Source organism: Bicyclus anynana, chromosome 17 (assembly GCF_947172395.1).
Source record: "Bicyclus anynana chromosome 17, ilBicAnyn1.1, whole genome shotgun sequence".
NCBI lineage: Eukaryota > Metazoa > Arthropoda > Insecta > Lepidoptera > Nymphalidae > Bicyclus > Bicyclus anynana.
The window spans coordinates 15,945,370-15,962,424 of NC_069099.1; the positions used below are offsets into that span (position 1 = coordinate 15,945,370).

General features: G+C 35.5%; 2 protein-coding genes across 2 annotated transcripts; both read left to right on the plus strand.

Annotated features, from left to right (window-relative positions):
- Window positions 1-2,219: 2,219 nt before the first annotated feature.
- Window positions 2,220-8,008, plus strand: LOC112045196 (uncharacterized). The gene is made up of 2 exons (XM_052886466.1): window positions 2,220-2,681; window positions 6,077-8,008. Exons 1-2 carry the CDS (start codon window positions 2,665-2,667, stop codon window positions 7,848-7,850), a joined length of 1,791 nt encoding a protein of 596 aa, XP_052742426.1. The 5' UTR covers window positions 2,220-2,664; the 3' UTR covers window positions 7,851-8,008.
- A 126-nt stretch (window positions 8,009-8,134) lies between these two features.
- LOC128198898 (cytochrome P450 4C1-like) lies at window positions 8,135-16,533 on the plus strand (the record flags this gene model as incomplete). Its single annotated transcript, XM_052886468.1, has 6 exons — window positions 8,135-8,261; window positions 11,669-11,778; window positions 12,358-12,448; window positions 13,982-14,173; window positions 15,433-15,785; window positions 16,384-16,533. Coding segments are annotated over 6 exons (1,008 nt in total), but the record flags the coding sequence as incomplete, so codon positions are not given.
- Window positions 16,534-17,055: the final 522 nt, after the last annotated feature.

Sequence of the window (17,055 nt, forward strand, 5' to 3'; positions counted from 1 at the left end):
ATCGGGCTTAGAGACCCATTCAGTCGTGATTTAGCTGCGGAACTGTAAAGACATATTGTCTTAATTAACTTAAATTAAAGTATAAGTGTGTATTTTATCTTTTAGCAATAAAGATATCTTTTTTAAAAAAAGGGGCTTTTATTAACCCCCATAACAGTACGAAACAAGATGGTGTGACGGTGTCGTAACCGTCACGGATACGAAATTCAAAAACGAATACGCTCTCTTGTCAGTACGATACAAACCGTCGCATCAGTAATTTTCAATATTATTCAAGAAAAATGGCGTCATACTTTCATAAATATTTTAAAAACTGTTCACAAAAACTAAAGAAATAAGACACCGAGTATTTTTTTTATTGGTTATTATTGATTATTATATTAATTTACGTAATTTTTGTTAGAGTTACATTTTGAAATACAAAAAAAAGGTTTGTATATGCAGATGTCAAGGAGACGCGTGAATTTGTTTTTTTTCCTGTATGGTTAGAATAGAAATATGTAAAATTTTAATTTTGTGCCAAATTAATAAGGAAAATATTTATTTATTGAAAATGTTGAACAAAATAAACATCGAACAATTATGCGCCAAGTTGGATAGATTTGTATTTGTTCTTAGAAGATTATATCAAACCAACAGTTACAAAACAGCTTTGTTGGCATATAATGGATATGTTTCTTCACTGCTAAGGTATGGAATCATCTTATGGGGAAACTCTGTACATATAAACACTGTGTTTGTTAAGTAAAAGGCTTGTTTGAGGGCCTTATGTGGCTTGCTCACGCTTGACTCATGTAGACCTTTGTTTAAAAGGTTCAATGTTCTCCCTCTGCCTTGTTTGTATATATTAGAAATATTATTACTAGTTAAAAGATATCCTAAATATTCTAAAAGTTACAATGAGTTAAGTGATGTCAGGCGAAGAAGAAAAGATAAGCTAATAATGCCACCAAAAAGGCTTGACATGTTCGCTAAGAGTGTACATTGTAGTGCAATTTCAATATATAACAAACTACCAGATATCTATAAGATTGACAATGTAAATAGTTTCAAGAGTAAAACGTATCGGTGTACTATACTCAATTAATTTGTTACCCTCTTTTTATGAAAAGTACTCTCTCGTACCAGATAAACAAAGGAATGAAAAACTATTGGCCTACTTAAGGGTAGTTTTAACTACGTCGCAATCTTTGTCATAGTGAACAAAGATTTTCTACCTACGCGGGTAGTGGGCACCAGTTCTTTATCCCACGATCTGATATCGGGGCATCGACTATATTCTACTTCTGATATCGGCGGAGCCGTAGTCTAAGACCAGGTTCTAAGCTTTATGTGTCAAGGACGGCAGATACACAAAGTAACACTATCGGTCATTATTGGAACGACCATTAAACTTACAACTACAGTTCTACCCTTTAATTACACTTGATCAAGTATAGCGCTGATACTATCAGATGTAAACCAGGATTAAACTAGTGTACGACAGTAAGGCAGCCAAGAGTGAAATCGCGGGCTGGTAACCGCTAGTAGCAAGGTTAAAGGATCCTTTTACAGTATACTAATACTCCCTTTCTCCACTCGTGTTGCCTTCCAGCTAAGTAACTAACTTACTTCTATTAACTCACCCACTAAAGTTCCGAAACACTATCACTATTTTAACACTGCACCATTACTATTAAACAAATGGAAGACGAGTATCCATTCCGAGATCGCGATTACAACTGACTTACTCAACTAGCAGGCTATAGTGGAGGAGGGTGCCCCACTCTTAAGCGTACCGGTCACCCGCCATATTGGACGCAATGGTATTGGACAAGAGTCACGTGATCATTTCCTATTGGTCGAACGCCGCACGTCCGGCATAGTGGATACCTTTTACAGCCTTATTTATTTAAACAGTAAATAATAAAAACCCAATTACATGAAAATCTGATTCTAATATTATCACAATAATTAACCTAGATTTTGCTATCCGATAAAATAACTCACTCGCCGGCATATAAATATATATAGCATTGATTTTAACGATATAATATTGAGTGGGCCCTGACTGAAACACAAGATAATCCGACCGATGGTAATTACGAGCAGTGAACATTGTAAAGTTAGAACTGCACAGTTAAAACTGAAGGTCTGTAGCTGGCATAGCTAAAGATAAATAAGTAAGCTTGAGTCTTTCGCTTTGTATACATATACTTTTATAGTAGTTAATTGTAGTCATGATAAATAGATAGTTATGTCTGGACAACAGGCAGGTCTGGCGCCTGCCCATGCAGTAGGTCTGGCACCCGTGAGCTTCACTCACGGATGCAGAATCGCTGAGTCTGCGTAGAGTTCCCAGAACAGGCCACCTGCACATACCGTGCGTGGGAACGCAAGCCGAGCGGCCAGTCCACACATCGACTCGCTAGTAATAAGTCTAGTACTAAGTTAATATTAAGCTTCAATTGTGGAAGCACTATTTTTTATTAAAGCCTCTATAGAAGAAAGCTCTTTAATTAACATCACGCTCCTCCAAATTTGACTGGCGCAGCCGGTGCAGATTTTCGTAAACGCCGTGCAGGGTCCCAAAATCGACGCTTGCGCGAGGCCGGCGAAAGTCTGACGAACCAAAAAAAATACGTCAAAGAAGAGAGAAGACTAGAAACCTGCTTAACGGGGAGGATGACGGCGTATAAGGGGTGAGTAGAACTTTTCACTTCCTGTGTGTGTCCCATCCCTTACCTGTGTAGAGTTTTTAGGATTTTAGTAAGTTAGAGATTAAGATAAAGATTTTTTTATGATTAAATTGAAAGATTAAATATAAACTGTAATGATTAATGAATGATCAATTAATGAAATCAAGTTAAATAAAATCAAGTTAAATAAATTAACTAATTAATTATTAATTTTATTAATTAAAGTTTAATTATTGTAATAATTAAAGATTACTTATTATATCAAGTTAAATCGATTAACTGATAAATAAGATAAATATTTTAAAATTAAATAAGAAAAAATAAGAGATTCTTTATTAAGTTAGTTTAGTAACATTAAGTTAAAGTTAAGGCTAAGTGTTACTGCTACTACTAAACGAGTGTTACTGCTTAAATCAGTTTGTGTTATTTTATTTTATTTTTCTCTATCTCAAAAAAAAAAAAAAATGGAAAAAGTTGAAATCGTGCCCCGAGAATTAGTTGAATTAATACCGAAATTTGACGGAGAGTCAAGTCTTCTGAACCTGTTCCTCCGGAAATGTGAATACATCATTTTAAATTATAGGAAAAGTGACACAATCTCTCAGGATTTATACCTTTTTCACGTGATAACGAGTAGGCTCGTTGGTAGGGCTGCTTCTCTTATCAGTGAAAGGGAAGACATTGTAACTTGGCAGGATTTGAGAACAGCATTTATCCAACATTTCGGTGACGCTAGATCGGAAGAATGCGTAGCTATAGAGTTAGAGTCGCTAAAAATCAAGATGGGTGAATCATATTCCGACTTTTGTAAAAGAATTCAGAATGTCCGTAACATTTTATTATCAAAAATAAATAGGCAGGATGAGCCCCTTAAAAGCTCCAAAATTATTATATACAATAATTTATCACTTAACGTCTTTTTATATAATTTACCCGAGGATTTAATTCGTATAGTACGATTAAAAGACCCCAAGACTTTAGAGACCGCTTTAGAAATTGTCACGGAAGAAGTAAACTTTCAATTCCAGTATAAAGCAAAAAATAAGAACCAACAAAAGTTTCATCAGAATCCGTTTATTCATATGCCTCACAAAAATAATCCGCAAACAGCAAGTCCGATATATGGCGTAACGCAACCGCAGCAAAATCAGTTCATTCCAAACCAGTTTAATCGAGGTTTTCACCCTCAAAATAATTCCCAACAGCAATGGAGACCCAATAATAATAATTTTAAATTTGGGATTCCTTCACAAAATAGTAATTTAAAATTTGGGATTCCTTCACAAAATAATAATTTTAGATACGGAATCCCGACTCAACAACATAATTTTAAATTTGGTATACCGAACCAACAACAAAATTTTAAATTCGGTATTCCCCAGTCAGGTCGAATTCCACAGTCCAATAATAATAATAATCGTAATTACAGTGGTAACTTTGGAAATCAAAATAACTTTAAATTTGGTATCCCAAGGCAAACCAATAATTATAATATGCCAACTGATGTATCCATGCGTACCGCCCCTCAGATAAGGCAAAATATGGCAGAGGTTCAAGAAAATGTATTTTTTAACAACGATCTTGAAATAGGCGAAAATAATTATTGTGGTGACTTTTATGAAACGTATCCAGAAAATAACTACGACGAAAATAACCAAATCCCACAGGAGTCTTACCCTGTACAAAATTCTGGCTACGAACCTGAAACCTTGTGTGATCCCCAACAAATAGATGCCGATGTAAATTTTCACATGATAGTCTCGGAAAACAGACCAGAGATCCGTGTGACGAAATATGAAAATAATGCATGTGTAGTTAACACTATTCATGAAAATTGCGAGGCACTTTCGCGAATAAAATTAAACGCTTTAGAAGACGATAGTTCCCTTGAAGTAAATATCGACACAATATCTTTAAGCAGTACCGAAGATAGAAATGAAAACGATGATAAAAAGCGTACTCCTGGATCTAACGGTTCTAACATGGCATACCCGATTCGTTCCCCGTCTGAAAGTACGATAACCTGTAGCTCACGAACTGACACTGCACTTTCTGCATTAGACATGGACGGTGAAGTTATTCCCATACTTGACGAAGCTATCGATACAAAACCATACCAATTTCTTATATTTGTATGGAATAGGGACCATACAATAGTTCAAGATTATAGTCGCGATAAGCAAAAGGTTTTCGAAGCACACATGCCTGAAGGAAATATAGAATTAATTAAAGATTTCCTGAAACAGTATATAAACCCTAAAATTAGGCACTTTATCTATTTTGAAACCGAAACTCTTCGTAAAGATTTCATAAAATGTGTAACAGAATTGTTTAGAAGGGATTCTGTCAAAATTTACGAATGTACTAAAAGAGTATCTTACGTTTTAGACGAAAATGAGCAAAGATATATTGTGATAAAATACCATCAAGGTCCTTCTTGCCATAGGGGAATTAAAGAAACCCTTATGAAAATAAAACGCACCTATTACTGGAACAATATGGACCAAACGGTTTCATCCGTAATTAATGCCTGCGAAACTTGTAAAAAAATGAAGTACGATCGTAATCCCATAAAGCCTAAGCTTCAGCTCACTCAAACACAAACCAAACCATTCGAAGAAATTTACATGGATTTATTCTCTATAGAAGGAAAATACTTCTTGACTCTAATTGATGCGTTCAGCAAAATAGGACAAGCTTTTGAACTTAGTAACAGATCCACTCCTGAAGTCGTTAGAGCTCTTATAAAGTATTTCTCGTTTTATGGTATTCCACAAAAAATAAATTGCGATCCCGGAACAGAATTTAACAATGCACTACTCAAGGAAACGTTAAGCTTTTATAAAATCGAACTGCACATAGGTACCCCGCACAACCCTAATTCCATGGGCTTAATAGAGCGATTTCACTCTACTATTTTAGAAATATATCGTTTGGCTAAGTACGAGCACAAACTAACTGACGCATCCTCTGTTATGACTTATGCGGTAATGTCATACAATCAAAAAATACATTCAACTACTGGTCTTACACCCTTTGAAATAGTTTTTGGACATACAGATTCGTCCAGCCCTTTCAACGTAGAGTCTAACCAACGATATATGCAAAAATTAGTTAGAGACCATGTTAAGCGAACAGCTTTCCTTTACGAGCACCTTACGGATAGAATGATAAAAAAGAAAGCTGAGATTAGGGAAAAACGCGGTGGCGAGTCATCATTTGATGTGAATGAGGGCGAGGAAATATTCATAAAAGGTGTCAATGTCCGACGTAGTAAGGATAAACCCCGGTATCAGAAAGCAAAAGTAACCGGAGATATTTTTAGGAACACTGTACCCGTTAGAATTAAAAATCGTGACTCTAAAGTACCAATTAAAGACATAAAACGTCCTCCACAGGTTCGCCCTTCTGCTCATTCAAGCCATCACGATCCAGGGCCTAATCCAGAGGATCGAGCATAACCCCGGTATTCTACCTGTAAAAGAAGGTCAAGCGTATATTACATATGACAATTGGTCATATATTAAGATTTTAGATTTAGGTTTACTGAAGGAAGATTTAGATTATAATGTTAGGATGTATGAGCACTTGAATATAAATTTATTAAAATACTTTGGTAATGAAACACACTTTAGTGATATAAGTAATGTTAAAACGCAAACTGATCATTTTTTGAATATTACTGTAGAAAAATGTAGACAGCTAATTCCAATAAGTAGAACTAAACGCGGCATTCTAAATCCATTAGGTTCACTAATCAAAATTATTACTGGGAATTTAGATAATAGCGATGCTATGAGGTATGATGAGTTAATAACTACTTTTAAAACGCGACAGGAAAAGTTATCAAGAAAAATGACTATAGTTTCTGAGATGGTAGAGTCCTTCGTAAATATGACGGGAATTTCAAAGAATAATTTAATACAGCTAGATAAAGAAATTTCTGACATTAAACTATGGATTGATAATACAAAACGAGTTTCAAGCAGTACTAGATTAATTCATACTTTTCACTTATTCTTGCATAACTTTCAAACGATCTATATTAAAATAGACGAAATTGAAACGGCTATAGCATTTAGTAAGTTGAAAACCTTACACCAGTCAGTAATCAATACAGACGAATTATATAATTTGTTATCTGATATTGCAAAAACTGACCAGCTTGTATATCCTGTAAATTTAGAGAACCTCTTAAAAATTGAGCAATCTATTGAACTAAAAGCATATTCAAAGAACAATCAGGTAACGTTTATTTTAGATATTCCTCTTGTAAAAAAATACTTATTTAACTATTTTCGAATGATACCTCTACCTGTCACCAATCCATTTAACCAAACCTCTCTTATAATACCCAAAGCTCCTTACCTATTAGTGAAAGGTTCGAAAACCGTACCGCTCAGCAAACCCTGCAAAGAAATTGAGAAATTCGCATTCTTATGCCACGATATAGACACGGAATCTGTAATAAAAGATACCTGCCTAGAAGATCTGATGTTACTTTCACAAAATACCAGCTCGTGTGATCCAGTCCTGGTGGAGACATCTGGAGTAAAAGTAGAATCAATTCAATATAACCAATGGATTATATATAGCAAATTCGAAACACTTCTCCTGAAAATCTGTAGTACGGAAGAAACCCGTGAACGCATAAAAGGGACCTACATACTTACCATAGATGAAAACTGCAGTTTTAAAATAAATGGATTGACACTGAAAAGACATGAAACAGTAGGCAGACCGGTGAACTATTCAAGAATCCCAACTATGCACTTTCCTACAATACTTAAAGCAGATGAACTACCTAAAAGGAAACTTATGAATCTGGATGGCGTTAATCTTCAACATCTCCAGCAATTAGCTTACCGTCTAGAACAAAGTGACAGTGAAGTGTTTGCCCAAAGTGAAACGTCATATAGCGGTATAAACGTAAAAAGTATTAGTGTCGGAACACTCCTTTTGTATGTTATTTTAGCAATATGCTTATGTATCATGTTACTTTATAAGTTCCCCCCTTTACGTCTTTTTCGTCAAATTCCGCACTCCGCTGAATTTGAACTAAAGGAGGGAGGAGTTATGTCTGGACAACAGGCAGGTCTGGCGCCTGCCCATGCAGTAGGTCTGGCACCCGTGAGCTTCACTCGCGGATGCAGAATCGCTGAGTCTGCGTAGAGTTCCCAGAACAGGCCACCTGCACATACCGTGCGTGGGAACGCAAGCCGAGCGGCCAGTCCACACATCGACTCGCTAGTAATAAGTCTAGTACTAAGTTAATATTAAGCTTCAATTGTGGAAGCACTATTTTTTTATTAAAGCCTCTATAGAAGAAAGCTCTTTAATTAACATCACGCTCCTCCAAATTTGACTAGCTACTGTGAACCGTCGAGGAGTTCTCTTCACTGTCCCTCGTCTTCATCACCAGACCCTTAATACAGTCACAATCCTTCTAGGTGGAAAGTTCTCATCAATACAAATTTATCAAGTCCAAACACAAGGTAGCTACTGTGAACCGTCGAGGAGTTCTCTTCACTGTTCCTCGTCTTCATCAACAGACCCTTAATACAGTCACAATCCATCTAGGTGGTAAGTTCTCATCAATACAAATTTATCAAGTCCAAACACAAGGTAGCTACTGTGAACCGTCGAGGAGTTCTCTTCACTGTCCCTCGTCTTCATCACCAGACCCTTAATACAGTCACAATCCATATAGGTGGAAAGTACTCATCAATACAAATTAATCAAGCCCAAACAAAAGGTGACTGCTGTAAATTCTTGACGAGTTCCATCGTCTGTGTTTCGGCTCCATCATCAGACCAACTCCAAACCTTCATAAAGTTGTAGTGGTTTAAAATACCTTATGGAAACACTAACAAACGTACTAGCCGTCTCTACAACTTTCGAAAGTTCCCCTCAATTTCTCCAGGATGCCATCATCAGATCCTGACATGAAAAAAATGGGACCACCCTGGAAGTAAACCCTACAAAACAAAAAAAGAATTTTCAAAATCGGTCCATAATTGACGGAATTATCGCTGGACATACATAAAAAAAAAAAAAAAAACATACATACAGCCGAACGTAGAACCTCCTCCTTTTTGGAAGTCGGTTAAAAAGTATAGCCTATGTGTTAATCCAGGCTAATAATATATCTCAATACCAAATTTCAGCTTATTCGGTTCAGTAGTCGAGACGTGAAAAGGTAACAAACATTCATATCATCAAAATCATCGGTTTTCGCAAATCTAAAGAAAACATGGATTTTTCGGGATACAAAGTAGCTTATGTTTTAATCCAGAGTAAAATCTATTTCCATTCCAAATTTCCAAATCGCTTCAGTAGTAGCGATGTTAAAAACTAACAAATATCCAAACATACATCCAAACATCCATACAAACTTTCGCGTTTATAATATTAGTAGTATTTGAACGCTTTTTTAACGTCCGTTAAAAAAACTCTTGTGCGAATGAATGAATGAATGATATTTTATTCATGAAAATGTAGGTTTAACATGATGGTACATTTATAGAATTGAGCCTTTATACATTTAAAAAAAATAAAGAGGGCTAAGGCTTTGAGGTTGATGTGGTTGGTCCACGTTATCTTTATAACATGTACGAAGGTCTGGCGATGACAGGTTCTTAGTCAACAAGAAAAACGTAAATAAAAGTGATAAGTCGATAAATCTTACAATAACTTTAGTTATCTAATCTAAACAGAAGTATTATTATCGAACCGGGTGTCTAACAAAATATGGTGACTCACTCCGATGGTTCAGTGGTTAGCCGGTGTGGCTAACGACGAGGTCCTGGATTCGAATCCTGGTTTGGGTTATAAAATATTGTGGATTTCTGTCTTCAGAGAAGTTCTCAGTAACTGATCGTAGTTGGAAAGTGTACCTATTGTGTTACAACCCCCGAACATCGAGCATTCTAATTTCTATGCCGTTGGTTGGTTATAGTTCCTATATCAAGTGGAAATGATTTTTAGGGTTCCGTAGTCCACAAGTAAACCTAATAGTTTCGCCATGTCCGTCCGTCCGTCCGTCCGCAGTATAGCAGATACTGTAACTAGAAATTAGCATGTTTTCAATCAATTACCTCCCCTGGGTACATGTAAAGAGGGGATGATTTTTTTTACTCATATCGTTTCGTTGATATCATAGTGTGGGATATCGTTGAATAAGTCTTTAAAAGATATGAGGGGTCTTTTAACAATATTTTTCGATTTAAGGATGCGTTTGTAAAATATTAAGTATGTAATGTATGTATAAAATATTATAGGTATATTTGTTAGAGTCAAGTATCCCCGCCCTTTACCGGCTGTTTATTGATACGCGAAAACATTCATAAGAGTAGGATATTATAATGAAATTACAAGGAAAACTATAACAGCTAAGTAGCAATTACTATTCAAAGAGCAAATCGACTAACTTAAAAAACGTAATTGGAACTCGAAAATTGCATACTAATTCCGTTGTTAATTAAAAAGATAAAGTTATCAGTCTGTTAAAACTAGAAAGCTGAAATTTGTTATGGGTATGTATATTAATTAGGTACGTCTATAAAACGGCACTTAAAAGAAAATTTGAAAAATAAAATTGGGGTTCCTTCCCTACATGAAAATGTATCAATTGTTAGCTTTTAGCGTTGTTTGTTCTGTGGTGTGTATCAGTATCGGTAAACGCTATGGATGTTTGGATGTTTGTTACTCTTTAACGCCGCAACTACGGGACCGATTTGGCTGAAAGTTGAAATGGAAATAGGTTTTACTCTCTCTGGAATACTTTTTATCCCGAAAAATCCACGGATTCCCGAGATTTGCGAAAAACTGATGATTTTGATGGTACGAATGTTTGTTACTCTTTCACACCTCTGCTACTGAACCGAATCACCTAAAATTTAAAGTAGAGATAGATTATAGTCTGGATTAACACATATGCTACTTTTTATCCCGAAAAAAATCCATGGTTCCCGAGGGATTTGTAAAAAACTAAATTTCACGCGGACGAAGTCGCGGGCGTCCGCTAGTTAAGTACACAAGGGATATATACAAGGGATATAAAATAAATTAATTTAATTGGTAGTATTAATTTACTTACTTAATATTATATTATAAACGCAAAAGTTTGTATGGATGTTTGGATGTTTGTTACTCTTTAACGCCGCTACTACTCAAGCGATTTGGCTGAAATTTGAAAAACTAAACTACACGCGAAGTCGCGGGCGTCCGCTAGTAATAATATAATAATATTCCATGTCTAGAGATCAAAACAGTTCACATCTTGCCGACATAATAGAGTATTCTTATCAGCCTTTAGTAGCGATGACCGATTGTATTCATAGGTACATACATCGTCTTAGGGCGAGAGCCTGTAGGAGCAGACCTTCTTTATTTTATAAAGCTGCTAGTAAATCAGCCAGTCGTATGCACAATTTTTACAAATCCCGCGGGAATTATTATATATTTTAGGGATAAAAGTAGTCTATATGTTGCTCCACAATCTATTCTATCTTCATGTGAAAATCCTGTTAAAATCGGATCAGCCGTTCAAAAGATTAGCCCGGACTAATAGAAAGACAGACAGTTCTAAAAAAAGCTTGTTTGTGGTTTGGTGTCTTATAAATAACTATATGGAAAACAGAGTCATTGTAAAATCACATTTATTTTATTTATATGTATTCATATATTGATATACTAACCTTCTGCTTCTAAGCAAAAAGGCTTTGCCGCAAACACCCGGCTAATAGTCCAACAAGAGTGGATCGAACCTAGGACTTGCTTGAATACCCTTTGAGCTATTGAGGATTAAAATTAATGCTATAGGCAAGTTCGTTGATAACACTCCTATGATATGCGGGCGACGGGCGGAAAGCCTGCGCGGGCGTAAAATCAATCGTGAGTTTTTCATTCATCGCTACACGCCCCTGCCCCGCACGCAATGTTGGGAGTGTTACGAAAGAAGTTGCCAAGCTATAAATGTATCGTTTCAGAGGAAACATTCAAGAGGATCACCGCTTTGCCGAACGAATATGGCGGACGGGTGGTCCTCACGGCGTTCGGACGATATATACTGCACACTTACAACGTAGAGGATATTGAGGTGAGTTAATGATAATGTTTTTTGCGTTCCGTAGTCAACATGGAACCCTTATAATTCCGCCATGTCCGTCGGTTTACCTCAGAGGCTATTACCGGCTATTACTACTAGAAAGCTGTAATTCAGTATAAAAATATAGGTACTTAAGAAGGCCAACAAAGTCGTAAAGAAAAATCTGATAAAATAAAATTTTTCTTTACCTCCCCTACATGTAAAGTAGTGGTGATTTTTTACTCGTTTAGCCCACTGTGTGGGAAAATTAACAGATACAGTTTTATTAGGTATTATAAATTATAAATACGTAATAAAATTTAAGGAAAGCTATCACACCTAAGTTTGAATAATAATTTAAAGATTTTACTCGACTAATAATTTGTCGGCATTGGTGGCGTATAACTTCGTAACCCGGTTTTTTTTTATGAGATAATCTTTTTTTATTATAGATTTATGATGATTTGATGATGATGATGATGATGAGTTAGGCCTGACCCTGTTAGACCCTGTAGTTACCCTGGAAGAGCTACAAGTTTAATGATATTGCTTCAGGGCAAAATAACCGACATAATTGTAATAATTTGACAGATTGTCCTGTCACATTCGAGGAATATAAAGAAGGGCATGGCATACAGCTTCATGGAGCCATGGCTCGGTACAGGCCTGCTTATCAGTACAGGTATGTTTTATATTTAACTACTAGCTGCCGCCGCGTTTCACCCGCGTGGTTCCCGTTCCCGTAGGAATAGGGGGATAATATACAGCCTATAGCCTTCCTCGATAAATGGGCTATTTTACACTGCAAGAATTTTTCAAATCGGACCAGTAGTTCCTGAGATTAGCGCGTTCAATCAAACAAACAAACTCTTCAGCTTTATAATATTAGTATAGATTTCATATCCACAATTTTTGACCTACACCTATTTTTTTTTCGTAACGTAACGCGTTACGGTGCCATTCTGTCTGGCTTCCCTTTTTCTCACGCATACGGCAGCAGGTTTAAGTTATCACGTCTGTGGAGCGTCAAGAGTCAGTCAGTCAACTATATTTTTACCCGACTGCAAGAAGAGTTATGTTTTTCGCGCGTATATTTTATGTATGTACGTAGTATTCTGTATTACCTCATATCTTCCAAACCGCTGAACGGTTTTACATAATTAAGACATCGTTAGATTTGTCTTAATAACCCAAGTGTTCTTAGATAGGTGAAATTAAAAAAACAAACAAGACGACTGTTGGACTCGAGGTAAAAAAAAATTTTTTTTTCGAATATTGTGATATGGGTATCAAATTCAAGAGGATTTCAAAATGGTATCATGACATTATTAAAAAAAACGTACAAATGGAAAAACGTTATTTATTATTCGCTATACAAATTATATGTGCGAACAGAGGGCCTAGTGGCAGTTTGATACGCGAATTTCTAAGGAATTGAAACAGCGCCATCTAGTGCCATCTAGTGACACTACACAACTGTTTCAATCCCATATAAATTCGCCTTTACAATAACGCGATATTAACAGTAAGAATATATTGAAAGCTCCCTCTATGGTCTCAGGACTCTCAGGTTAGGCAGTCGGGCTTTCTAATTTTTTTTTATTTTTGTCATATCTTATATTTAGTACTTACCTACTACCAACCCGGTAGAGTGGTAACACAACCGATGCTACTATCAGACCATACCAAAATATAAAATTGTCCCGAGATGAAAATCGAAACCAGGACGTCCCTGTTGAAAACTGAAGCAGTAGGTACCAATAGGAGAACGAAACATAATTAACTTATTTAATAAACACAATACAAGAGAAGACAAGTAAATAATAACAATCATAGAGGTGGTCAAAAACGTATATCGTCTCAGGAAAAGATATTCTATACTATAGACATGTTACGTGCCTACAAAATGACTGCAAAAACTGATCCAAATTTAGCTACTCCACTGAGCGCATTTATGCATAATTTCGTGTTTACTTACATTAAGTGTATGTTTATGTATATGTAATTTTTACGCTTTCTGAACACACAACTGGACGTTGTAGACAATATTTATAGTTATTTGTTTAAATAACTTATGAAAATTATTTAAACCTCTAAGTAAACAATGATGTTTACTTATGCAGCTAAATGAAATTAAGACAATTAGCCACATTTGGGCGCCTCAGTTTTAACTCCGTTAATGACATATCTAGTAGTATAAAATCTTTGGTTTCAGGCAACAAATGGCATAGACGCAGGAAGATATTGACTCCAGCGTTCCACTTCGACATCCTGAAGAGTTTCCTGAAGGTCTTCGAGGAGCAGAGCAAGAGCCTGGTGGAAGGACTACGACAACTCAACAAGGGAGGCACCGACGTTGTCGATGTCATACCTTTTATAAGCGATTACATGCTGTATGCTATTTGTGGTAAGTTGGTTGTTTGTTTTTGCCACAGAATAATTAATGATAAGCAGATGGAGCGTACGGAACACGACGGTGTCGTACCCGTCACATTTACGAAATTCACAAACGAATACATTCTCGAGTCAGTACGACTCGAAGCGTCGCATCAGAATTTTTTTTTTATTCTTTATAAGTTAGCCCTTGACTACAATCTCACCTGATAATAAGTGATGATGCAGTCTAAGATGGAAGCGGGCTAACTTGTTAAGAGGAGGATGAAAATCCACACCCCTTTTCGGTTTCTACACGACATCGTACCGGAACGCTAAATCGCTTGGCGGTACGTCTTTGTCGGTAGTAATTTTCAATATTATACAAGTCGACTTATGTTTTGAAATATTTTAAAAACTGTTCACAAAAACTAAAGAAATAAGAATTGTTATATTAATTTACGTAATTGTTGTTAATTAGTATATAGTTAATTGCTTGATTTATTTCCGTAGATAAAGTATCTATAACGTTAAAAAGGATCGGCCCTAGAGTATTCCCTTGTTGCATGCCATTATATTTTCTACTAATATGTTACTGGTATATTTTGATTATTTTTACATCGTTTTTTACGTTGTAAAGAGATTTAACATTAAAAACATTTAAAATACATAATCGTTTTTTATAAAGATAAATTACAAATGAATATTAAAAAACATGTTAGAGTAATTATTAATTATGCCTCAAACCAACCGAAATAATAACTATGTAGGTATTAAAGGAAGTCTGTTCCAAACCATTAAACATTACGCCCAAATTATTACCTTGCGAATTAAGGTTTTTGTTATAGAAAATTTGCCAAATCATCACAACAAAGTTTTTTATTCCTCTCTGTAAAACCCTCTAGAGCTATTTACAACTTTGTAGCTACTAACATTTTGCCCATGGTTCGCTCGTGTAAATACCTATTTATTGTTCTACGTCAATAATTGTACTAAAACAGGTAGTTTTTAAGATTTCATAAAATATTAAACATTAAAATAGACATTAAAGGAGATATAAAACGAAGTTTAAAGTAACTGTAGATGAAGAATTTAATTACTATGAAATGGCACAGAAAAAAAAATTCATACTTTTTTTTAGAAAACGTAGCTTTAACGTTCTAATGATCCCGAGGTACAAAGAATTAAACATCCAAAAATTTGAATGACAAAATTCACAAAGCGAAGGCGAATTTTGACTACTTTATAAAAATAAGTAAGTAATTGTTTCAAACCACTGATGTTTGCTTTCAGAAACTGCTATGGGAATCAAATTGGATTCAGACACATCAGAAACCAAAATAGAGTATAAAAAAGCGATTTTAGACATCGGATCAATCGTTATGCAGAGGCTCACGACTATATACCTCCACAACGACATAATCTTCAATTTGCATCCCTTGGGCAGAAGGTTTGCCAAATGTTTGGACAAAGTGCATTCGTTTGCCGACAACGTTATCATGGAGAGAAAAAAAGCGTACGGTACAGAGCAGAATGGTGGGAGTAAACGGAGATTGGCGCTGCTTGATCTTCTGTTAGAAGCTGAGAGGAAAGGAGAAATAGATTTGGAAGGTATTCGAGAAGAAGTCAATACGTTTATGTTTGAAGTAAGTCTTCCATTCGATACTGTTTTTTAATGTCTTTGATTGCTTTTTTTTTCGTTTTTGTTGATACATATGATCAACAAATACTTCATTGTTTGTTTATTTGATAATTGTTTGATTATTGTTTCACAGTGAATAAATGAAATACTTAACATTGGTCTGTGATTTCCACTAGGATTCACTGTAATGTAATCACTTTCTTACACGGTTGTGAGACAAAAGTCAGTTACACAGTCTAAAGTTCATTTTGATGATAAGTTAAAATCAATATCGTATACAAGGTTTTCAATTAGTTTTCACTATACACTGAAATTGAACAAAATGAGTTATCCTTCTCCAATACAAGTACTTAACTTCATAATACTACTGAATGATACGATTTGGATAATTCTTTTTTTATAGCAAAGGGTTCTTTTGTTCCGAAAATGGTCTCACATAGATTTGGAAAAACAATTCCACCCCCAAGAGTACGAAAACAAGAGATGATTAATTGTTTATGTGGTGGTAGAAATCTACCAACGTCACCACAATTAAAGTAGAACTTAAATAAAATATCTATATGTAATATTGTACACGACTATAAAGGATAATTCTTTTTCAGGGACATGACACCACCGCGATAGCGCTGTCGTTTGGAATAATGCTTCTAGCTGATCATGAAGAAGTACAGGTAAAACTTTTATCTTGTTTTTTGTTTATTTTCTTTATAATTTGGCTTAGCATTACGCACCGGTAATAGAGTACATGCATTTAAGTATGTATGACCTCAAATGAAAATTACCTGTGCTTAATGCTAATATCAGAAGTGTCAGCAAAAATCTTCGCAGAACTACTTTTGCTTTCTTTCTTGATTTTATATTTTCTTTGGTTTTATGGAACACTTGACTAGATAGTTAGACAGCACAAATACCTTTTTGAACTCCTACACTTTAGCCCTGTCAACGTGGTCTTTAGTACAGTCATCATCATCTTCCTTCCCTTAACCCACTTAAGTGGTGTCGGAAAAATATGTCAACCTTTTGTTTCAACATATTTTTAATAGTTTTCCTTAAAATAAAAAGACTAGATAAAATAAGACACACAAAAATAAGGTCCATTACAAAACCAAGTGTCGCCTTGTGCTATGCGCTTTAACTGAAATGGAAGGGGAAAGGGAACGCAACATCACAAAAGCATTCTATTTCTTTTATTTCATCACTATCAACCCATTATCAGCCTACTGCTGAGCTAGAGTCTCCTCTCAAAATGAGAGGGGTTAGGCCAATAGTCCACC